Below are 10906 nucleotides of genomic sequence, written 5' to 3' on the forward strand. Positions count from 1 at the left end.
AGAGAGAGAGAGAGAGAGAGAGAGAGAGAGAGAGAGCAATGGGGAATCTAGCAGGTGTCCCTTTTGTGTGCAAGGAATGAAATGAAGAAGCTAGTGGATAATCTGGGCTTATTTTTGTGTAGGGAGGAAAATGGAGACATTGGCAGATGCCCTTTTGTGTTATCATCTTCCAGTGCCAGATCTGCGACAGACATCGGCGATCATGGTTCTCCTTTCATTTCTTTGCTCGGATGCTCTTAAAAAGATGTGTATAAGGAGTGAAATGGAGAAGTTAGTAGACATTCTGGGTTTAATTTTGGACAGGGAGAAAAATGAAAAACTTAGCAGACATCTTGTAATGTTTGGGAGAGAAAAGGAGAATTTAGCTGATGCCCCGTTGTGTGATGGGGCGAACAGACGGCCAGGTTCATGTAAGTGTAAGTTCAGAGACGGACAGAGCCTTGGATAGGTCAGATAATGGGGAGAAGAATCTTTAAAGCCAGAGTTACATTAATGAAATATGAAAACACGTTTTTCCCCGCTATTTTTATAATGGGCGTCAATGGTGCTATTTTCGAAATAAGACAGCAGATTTACTTTTAAAGAAAGTAAAGTTGTTCCGGCATCCGATCCGGACATTGGGGATTGCCTTCTTAGTGAGACAACTTCCTGGGCCTTGGTAGAGTGGCCAGTCCCTTTCCACGCCGCTTTTACTTCCCCAACTCGAAGTTAGGTATACATTACTGCTGGGTGGGCAGGAGGGGGCGAAAAAATCTGTATCCGAACCAAGGCTCGAACCTGGACTTTCTGCTTCGGAGACGAGCACACTAACCGCGCCGCCACCGCACCATTTTTAAAGGAAAAACAAAATGATTATGACTTAAGGTGCTCTAATGCATTGTAATTGGGTAAAAAGGACTGTCTTTCAATTCCATACCAGGAGTTAGTTCAACAAATGGACTAAGACACGGTCTAAAACTTCAAAGATGTTTTTCGAGTTGGCGCCTTCGTTGTGGGTTTTCTTTAACCATTATTACTTTATACAGTGTGCCCGGGTAAAATACAAGTTTGATATGCTCCAAAAAGTATCCAAAATCCTCCAAAATTTCACACCGGACTTAACCGTGGTATTGAACCATGATTTAATCCTCATTTCTTTACTAAAAAAAGGAACGACACATACTTAGACCAAGCATGCTTTACTGGATATATCGAGACATACGACTTCATAAAAAATAGACAGGCACTGACAGACAGACAGACAGACTGACAGGCAGACAGAATGTATGTGTGTATGTGTGTGTGTTTATGTATGTGTGTGAGAGAGAGAGAGAGAGAAAGAGAGAAAGAGAGGAAGAGAGAAAGAGAGAGAAAGTGAGTGAGAGAGAGAGAGAGAGAGAGAGAGAGAGAGAGAGAGAGAGAGAGAGAGAGAGAGAGAGAGAGAGAGAGAGAGAGAGAGAGAGATTGCATTATGTCGTTGAAGTAAGTAGTTCTTTGTTGCCATTTAAGAAATATAACGTTTACATGCTCTTGAATATCCCACCCTGTCAAAGTATACTGAAATTGGGCAGACCGTTACTCTTTACTTGTGTCGAATACCGGCGCAAGACGACTCAGCCATCGGAACGCCAACTTCATAGTCTGACTTATGACTCGGCCCTGCAGAAGATCAAGTCCCCTGACCTCCCAGTCTCCAGGAGGATGTCTTACACACTTGAATAATATGGGGACTGCTTCGCGTATTTGTGTATACCTATAGTGGGTATGCTACTTGGGGAATCATTAAATGCAAAGTTTGAAGTGATCATTGCCCTGAAGATAGCGTCTTGTTTCAACAGTTAACGGTTTTTAATCTACCTGCAGGAGTCACTCATGTGTCAGGGAGGTGTGTACGATACGTAATCGAGTAATAAATAACTTCGTCTCTTCTGGAGAGACCCGAGGGTTTTCATGGACCCAGTTTAGTGAGTTGATGCAAGACGGAGAGTCAGATAGGATAAGGAAAGATGTGTTAGGGGAATTTTCTACGGAGTCCAATGCCATGAAAATGGAGGCTTCGGGATGGAGTCTTTTCTGGTGTGTGCTGTTAGAATACAGGGAGGCGGTGCCAACAGCTGCTCTGAGTCCAATTGAGAGCCATCTGTGAAGATTAGCTCCGCACCGGGGTGTTTTTCTATATGCGTTTTGTATTCTGCTGAAAATGTTTTTAGTGTTTGTGCTTGTTTTGTTGTGTGTGGTGAGCTGTAAGTCTTCTTTTGCCTTGGTGAGGTGCCACGGAGGTAGGTCGGGGAAAAGAAATTGTTCGATGTCTTGTTTGGAAAAGTGAATGTTTTTGAGGTCCTCAAGGACTTTGAGGCCAAACGGTTTGATAAGTTTTTCGTTGTTTTTTAATTTGTTTATGGTGTCTGGGTGTGTTCTGAAAATGCAGTTGTGTACTGGGATGTGTGCCTCTGTCTGGAGGCTCTCCTTGGGGGAAGTTCGGAAAGCCCCCAGGGCGAGGCGGAGTCCTTGGCTGTGTATTGGGTTTAGGACGTGGGGTTTTACCTATCCATAGACTTCATAGCCGTAGTCAAACCTAGATCGATCAGACAAGGGAAACGTATAGGTGGTGAAGGTATTATGAATCTCCGCCCTACTCCGGACGCGATAAAATGTTTAAATTGTTTAATGCTTTCTGGCACCTTACGCGAAGGTCTTTTATGTGTGAAAAGAATGCAAGTTTCTTGTCAAATAAAATTCCGAGGAAACGAGCCTGGTCATGGACGGGAATCCTTTCACCGTATAGTGTCACACCAGACTGCAGTAAACGTTTGCTTGATTGGCAAAAGTGCACTGGAACCGTCTCTGACGAGGAAAACTTGAAACCGTTTTCATTTGCCCACTTTTCAAGTTCGAGCAGGTGCCTTTCCATAGATCTTAGTTGAGAATTTTTGGAACGGCAAAATACCAGAAAGTCGTCAACGTATAACAAGCTGTCTGTGCTATTTTGAAGGGTCTGAAATATGGAATCTATTTTAATTTCAAAGAGAAGAGGGGAAATGGTGCTTCCCTGGGGAACACTTTCCTTCTGTTGGTGTGGATCTGAAAGGGAGGATCCGACACGAACCTGGAAGGAACAGTTCCTAAGAAAATTGCCAATGAAGGCAGGGTGGTGACCGCGTATGCCGAGAGCGTGCAGGTCTCTGAGAATGCGTACTTTCAGGTTGTGTCGAAGGCTTTTTCTAGGTAAAAAACAATGGCAATCATGTGGCCTCCTTCTGCAAACGTCTCGCGTATAAAGGTCCAGAGTGGATCGAGTTTTCCTGAATCCGCATTGGAGACCGCTCAGCGAGCCCATTCGTCTCCAGAAATCACAGGAGTCGCCTGTGAATTATTTTTTCTATAAGTTTACATAGACAGCTTGTTAGTGCGATTGGTCTGTAGTTGGATGGGTGTGTGTTGTCTTTGTTTGGTTTGGGTATTGGGATGACAGTGGCCAGTCGCCAAGACTCCGCAAAAGAGTGCGATTGCCACATGCTGTTGTATGTCTCGTTGAAGTGTGCGTGTTTCTGAGGGTAAATGTCTAATGATCTGGTTGGGAGTGTCATCAGGACACGGGACTGTTTTGTTCTGGTCCGAGATGCACGGTGTTTGTTCGTCTAATATGAAGTCTGCGTTGAAGGTTTCTATGTTTTTAGAGTAGAAGTTTAGGTGTTGTTGATCTCATTTGGTTTTGATGTTTTGGAAGGTCGTGTTGTAGTTTGCTTTGGATTAGATTTTGGATAGAGATGCAACTATTGTGTTTGCGATGTGTACCTGTGTTTCTGCTATGGTGCCATCTGGCCTCACAACACATGCCAGATGTTGTCTGGCCGTCTACCCACTAATGTTTTAGCTATTTTGAAAACTTTGTTGAGTAGATCTAGTGTCTTACTGTTGATTTTGGAAATGCATTTTTTGAACGATTGTCTTTTGTTCTCCCTGAGGCGTCTACGTGCCTCAGATCGAGTATAAAAAACAATTGTTTTGTTTTCTGTAGTGTTGTTGTCGACCTCTCTTCGACATGCTACCTTCTTTTTCTTTACTGCATCATCATAATTCCCCAGAGAACCAGATCTTGTTCTTCTGGTGATTTGGAGATGATTTTGGTATGTATTTGTGGCACATTTCTAGAAGCGTTTCGTGGAATTTGTTGTATTTGAGGTCGAAAGTGGGGTTTAAAATCTGGGAATATTCAATGGCAAATCCGTCCCAGTGTGCCTTTTAGAAATTAGCGCGTTCCTATGTCGGGTCGTTTTGGTGGCTATTGTTATTTTTAGAAGATCTGGGACTAGGTCAGGGGTATATAATAAGGGGTCAGGAGACGAAATGCCAAAAGTGGATCTATTTCTGTAAGTGGGGGATCTATAATCCAAGAGGCAGATGTAATTTTGAAAAAAGAAATCTTCGATTATATTTCCTTTTTTTTTGGTCTGTGGGTTTATCTCCCCAACGGGAGCTATGGGCATTAAAGTCACCTAGCATAATAAAAAGTTTTGGGAACTCAAAATGTCTTTCAGCCACAACCCTGATCTAATGGGGGTCGTAGCCTAGAGGTTAAAGTTTTCGCTTCTCATTCAAAAGGTCCCGGGTTGGAATCTGGGTAGCGACGGAATTTCTTTTTCTCTAAAGGTGCCCCCTTTCACCTCCTTTCCTGCTCTCTAGCAATTTCTGTCGTCTGCTTTCGTCTCCTCTTTCTGCCCCCACCCCCTCCCCTCCTTTGTCCCCTCCTCTGGGTTTCTGACTCTTTCTGCAGCCTTTCCACTGCTACTCATTGGCTCCTTTTTTCTTGTCTTTCAGCCATACCCCTGATCTTCTGGTAGGAATGATCTACACCTAGCCTTCTCAGAAAAGGGCAAAAAAATCTCTGAGGTCCCATGTCGTAGTTGTACACTTTAAAGATCCCTTGGTGGTCCAAAATCGGTGAGAGTAGGTTTCGGCCGCCACCCTGGCAAAATTCAAAATTTTCTACCAGCTATAAATATTTAATGTGTCCCGGACGCTCATATGCCCTTATGCAGGTGCGAACACCATTACAAACTTACCAAAAATAATTTAAAAATCTAATGATGACTAGTCTCTTGGGTTGTATTTAAAAAAAAAAAAGGTTAGCGAGAGCCACGCTGACTGACCTGACAGTTACAGGCCTGGGTGTGGCCATCGGACCACAGTTACACACACACCTGGTTTGCAGTAACCATTCTTTGACCCACATAATATTATTAGCGCATTGATCAAGGCAGCGCTAGTTCCGGCATCCTCCGCTTGGGTATAGGATGTGTGGAAAATAATATGTATATACATATTTTGGTTTGTTTTAGTAAAAGTTTTACAGCACTTGCGACACAATTATGTCATACAAGTGTCGAAGATTAGAGGTGTTACAAGAGAGTAAGAAACTCAAAAAAGAATGGTGAGAGACACGAGAGATAAGGACGATAGATGTTTTATAGGAAAGAATGAGCAAGCCACACCAGAGCATCCACCAGCCGCCAACCACAAACCAGGAGAAGATCTTTGCCATCCATTCCACGGTCCACAATAGTTCAACAATTTAAACCCTTTTGAAGATTCTTATTGAAGGCTGATCTGTTTTATTCTCAGGTAACGCAATAAGGTACCCTTGTTGCGCATGCGGTATATTTCGCGGGAGGTTGGAGGGCGCCACTGATAGGTTTTACTTCTTTACTTTCACTCGGTTATTTCTGTCTGTTTGTGTTACCTTTTTCCCAGCACTACGTGCCCATTATTGTGTCAATGTGCTTGTTTTTACTCAAACAAACAAACCAAACAAGCGGTACATTTCCGTGACCGACCAATGTATAATGCATTTACACTTTGAAGCTAACTTGCCATCTGTTCGTTGGGTCTTCAAGTGCCTTATGTAGATCGATGGTTTATCAGGAGTTAAACAATACTGTAAGATTTAAAAGAAAAAAAGCAAGACTGATCCTCACACATTATTGCTTCAAAACCGTTTTTATTCACAATCGAAAGTAAAGAGTGATTTGTTTGCTAAAAAAAAACCAACAAAAAAACAAAAGAAAACAAAAACAAATCGAAGTTTAAATAGTCATATACAGTACATTTTGGGACACTATAATCAATATAAGGCAACCAAGTGTCGAGAAACCGGACAGAAAAAACAGCCAGAAACAAACAACGTTTTTGAGCATCGAAAAAATAATGACATACCATGGAACACAACAGGGGATGGCATTAAAACAGACAATAATGAGGATGAACCGGTAACACACATACGATATTATGGAACCCTCAAGACGAAAACACAACCACAGATTCATTTCTCGGAAAAGAACACCATGACCCGTCTGCCTTATATCCGGCAAGATCTGGAGCTTGTGTGTCTTTCTGCCCGTTACCACGTGCGCAAACATCCAAAGGATGATGCAGTAGGCCTAACGAGGTGCTGACATAGCTGTAGGCCTACTTTTTTTATTCGTGGGTGTTCACCTGTTGCAGTTCAAGTGATATGGTACGAGTTTTTCGCCAATTTCAACAATGTACATCAACAGGACTTCCGAATATTAAATGTTTTCTTCGACAGAACCCTAAGCAACTTGATAAAAGGCCTTGAAAACAGCCCCAAACAAAGCCAAGTTCTAAAACACCACATTTGATATTCAAACCATTAGCCCAGCGTACCACCAACAGAGTTAAAGGTGCTCTTCATGCAGTCTTTTCGTCTCTCTGTTCATTCGTGATGCCTTTACGTTAATTTGGTTTGCAGAAAGAATTCTTTAAAATATTTCACATAATGTGACAGTTTTGTCTATCGGTTTCCCCCCTTCTCAATCCACTCCCTCTCTCGCATTCTGTGTTAAAGGGCACCTCTTCTTTTCCTTTCTGTTGTTATTGACCACCTATATTACGCTTTCCGAGGGCGAAATGGCCATTATCGTTTCGATATACACCTGTTTACTCTGTCTACCTATCTACCCCCGCTCCCCCTTTCTCTTTGACCGCTTGTCTCTCCTTTGTTTCAATCTCCCCACGCCATACAAGATGTCTTTCAATGGCAACATGCATGGGACGACTTTGCATATTTGTGTACGAGGTGAACAAGAAACGTACCAACAAGATCAGAAATAGAAGTCTTTGACTGTTTGGGGAAAAAGTACAGGTAGAAAAGGTAACTCAATTTAGCCACCCTTCAAAATGGTTTTAAAAACGTCCATGATTTAAATCAGTCCACCAAACTTTCAAATACATTTTTATAAAGGGCAAAGAAAATGGAAACAATAATAACTATCTTTGAGCTTTTCACAAGACCAGCAGAATCTCTAGTATTTTCTGTTGTGCTCCAGTAGTTGTTTGCGTTACCTTCAAGCGAGGTGACCCCTCCTGGACTGGCTGTAGAAGCTTTCGCTGCTGGTGTTGTTGGCGGACTTCCGACAGTAGTGGTGTTCCCTAGCTCTGACGAAGAAATACCGCTATCAGTTGTTACTCTCGTAATTGAGGTTTCGTCGTTGGCTACGGTTTTGTACCCTGGTTGAGTTATTGTGATATTATTCCCCGTTGTTAGAGTTGTCTCTCCTGTTGTAAGAGTTGTTTCCCCTGTTGTAGGAGTTGTCTCTCCTGTTGTAAAAGAGGTTTCCCCTGCTGTTAGAGTTATTTCCTCTGTTGTTAGAGTAGTTTTCCCTGCTGTTAGAGTAGTTTCCCCTGTTGTCAGAGTTGTCTCTCCTGTAGTAAGAGTTGTTTCCCCTGTTGTCAGGGTTGTCTCTCCTGTTGTAAGAGTTGTATTCCCTGTTGTCAAGGTTGTCTGTGCTGACGTTGAGTTCACTGCCCCTGTTGTTGAGCTGCCTGCTTCTGTTGTCGATGCTGCGGTCGTTGGTGCCGTCAGTTGGTCTGCCGTGGTGTTGGAGGGTGACAGATCCTGATATATCACAGTGGCGTTAATGTCACAGGTCAGGTTGTTGGTGAAGAGTTGGTTGTCAATGCTGTTCTGTAAATAATAAGACAGAAAGAAAAAAGGAAATTGGGGCGGTTGGCAGGTGCTGTGGTGTGGTTTGTTTCTTTTTTCCTCTCAAACATCTATTGTCCTGATCTCTCCTCCTTCTTATGTTTGTTACTCTCTTGTAACACCTATAATCGTCGGCACTAATATGACCTTATAGCGTTGCAAGTGCCTGTAAACTTTTACTAAAACTAAAAAGAAGGAAATTAGACCAACTAACCAAGCAACCAACTAACCAACCAACCAACCAACCAACCAACCAACTAATCAAGCAACCAACCAACAACTAATCAATCATTCCATCGGTGTCTCTGAACTCACTGCTCTGATTACCCAGTCTGGGACACTTGTAAGTGTTTAGAGCTCTAAACACTTACAAGTGTCCCAGACTGGGTAATCTAATAACAGCACAAGTAGCACATAGCACTTATCAGTATCTTACACCGAGCGACCACAGAGTTTAACACACACTGTTCCAAATTTTCTGACCGTCACAGCTTCTCCTGGCTCCTTCTTACTGATATCTTTCAGCTACACCTCTGATCTGTGATTCATTCAATGTTTCTTACAGAACTTATGATAATAATATTCAGTGTTTTGACTTTGAGTGTTCTGACTTGTCACTCAGTGTTTTTCCATATCATTCAATGTTTTGTCATATCATACAGTGTTTTGACCCGTCATTCATTGTTTTGACCTATCATTCAGTATTTTGACATACCATTCAATGTTTTCACCAATCATTTACTGTTTTGACTTATCACTCAGTGTTTTGACCTGTTATTCAGTATTTTGACCTTCTATTCAATGTTTTAACCTGCGTTTCAACGTCTTGACCATTCTCTGAATGTCTTGACCTTTCATTCAGTATTTTAACCTATTATTTAATATATTTACCTATCATTCAATGCTTTGACATACCACTCAATGTTTGGACCAATCATTCAGTGTTTTGACCTCTGTCAAACCGTTTGTTGACATGTCTTTCAATGTCGTGACCATTCTTTCTCTGTTTTGACGTATCATTTATATTTTGACCCATCATTCAATGTTTTGACATAATAACATGCAGTATTTTGACCTATCATTTAATATTTTGACATTTTATTAATATTTTGACATTATCATTCAGTGTTTTGACATATCATTCAGTATTTAGACCTGACACTCGGCGCTGTCATTTACTGACCTGTAAGTTGTCTACCTGGCCGGCTGTGAGGGCCGAGTCAGCAGACGACAGCAAACATCCGACGAATCTTCCCAGCGGTTGACACAGGTCATCTTCCAGACTGGAGTTTCGGATCTCTGAGACGTATGTGTTGAAACAGGCCTGGATCTCACCGCTAGGGCGACTTGTGGTCACCACTGGAAGGTAGGGGAACACTATCATGATAATGATGATGATGATGATGATGATGATGATGATGATGATGATGATGATGATGATGATGATGATGATGATGATGATGATAACAATCCTTAATGATAATAATAATAATAATAATAATAATAATAATAATAATAATAATAATAATAATAATAATAATAATAATAATACATTAAAACAATAAAAAAAATGATGATAACAACAAAAACACCCCTTCCCCAAAAGAAACAGCAAAAGTAAAGTATGAACCCCTCTAATTCTTCGGACCTAAGGTTCACCCTCCCCCCACATTTTACGCAATAGGTTAAACGTTTCGAAATGGGGATTTTACATTTTATTTCTACCCACCAGCCCCTCCACCTGACCTACTCCCTCTCGCGTTCAGATATTATTATTAAGCAGCTGCAAGCGCCGAAAAATTTTGTCAAAACTAACATCCTCTCTCCCAAGAGGAGGTTTTTCATCGCATCGAGTACTTCCAACTATCTACTGAGACAATGAGACGATGTATTCCGGGTTATCTCTGGCAGACAGGATCTAAGTTGTGTCAACGGATGTCTTTAACATCTACAAAATTGCATTTAAAGAAGTTCAAAAATCAAAGTTTCATCTTTATGGAAAATACCAACTACTGCTCCATCACCCCATCACTCCCTTTCTGGCTCCGCCTCTCACCCCCCCCTCTCTCTCTCTCTCTCTCTCTCTCTCTCACACACACACACACACACACACACACACACACACACACACACACACACGCGCGAGCGCGCGCGCACACACACATGCATACACACACACACACACACACATACACAAGCCCACAATGCGCATACACATACGCAAGCACACAATGCACACACACACACAAACACACATTATACCTGTGGTAGGGGGAACCACAGTAGTTCCAGCAGTGGTGGAGAGGAGACCAAGCTCCTCCTCTACTTCTCTCACCATCTCTGAGACATCCAGGGAGCAAGCGATACCTTGTGTGTCTATCTGCGTCTTCAGGGAGTTCTGTAGAGAGGAAGCAGTCGTTGTTGATAAAGAGAGGTTGATCGATCGATAGATCGATCGATAGATATATAGATATATAGATAGATAGATAGATAGATAGATAGATAGATAGATAGATAGATAGATTGATAGATAGACAGATAGATAGATAGATAGATAGATAGATAGATAGATAGATAGATAGATAGATAGATAGATAGATAGATAGATAAGTAGATAGACAGATAGATGGATAGATAGAGAGAGAGTGAGAGAGAGAGTGAAAGAGAGAGTGAGAGCGACAGAGAAAAAAAAAAAAAAAAAAAAAAGAGAGAGAGAGAGAGAGAGAGAGAGAGAGAGAGAGAGAGAGAGAGAGAGAGAGAGAGAGAGAGAGAGAGAGAGAGAGAGAGAGAGAGAGAGAGAGAGAATCATCGGAATAGATTTCACATACGTTTGGGCAGTTTTAAAAGCCCTGCACTTTTATAAATATAAACCATTACAAGTGAAGAATAGAACCAAACCTATTCCACAGATCAGATAAGCCTACT

General features: G+C 41.8%; 1 protein-coding gene across 1 annotated transcript; it reads right to left on the reverse strand.

Annotated features, from left to right (window-relative positions):
* Positions 1–5957: 5957 nt before the first annotated feature.
* Positions 5958–10375, reverse strand: LOC101847260 (haze protective factor 1-like). Its single transcript, XM_005098384.3, has 3 exons — positions 10244–10375; positions 9165–9340; positions 5958–7963 (listed from the first exon to the last, which is right to left on the reverse strand). Exons 1-3 carry the CDS (start codon positions 10317–10319, stop codon positions 7205–7207), a joined length of 1011 nt encoding a protein of 336 aa, XP_005098441.1. The 5' UTR covers positions 10320–10375; the 3' UTR covers positions 5958–7204.
* Between the last annotated feature and the right edge of the window lie 531 nt (positions 10376–10906).

This window comes from Aplysia californica, unplaced genomic scaffold (assembly GCF_000002075.1).
Source record: "Aplysia californica isolate F4 #8 unplaced genomic scaffold, AplCal3.0 scaffold00181, whole genome shotgun sequence".
In the NCBI taxonomy this organism is placed as follows: Eukaryota; Metazoa; Mollusca; class Gastropoda; order Aplysiida; family Aplysiidae; genus Aplysia; species Aplysia californica.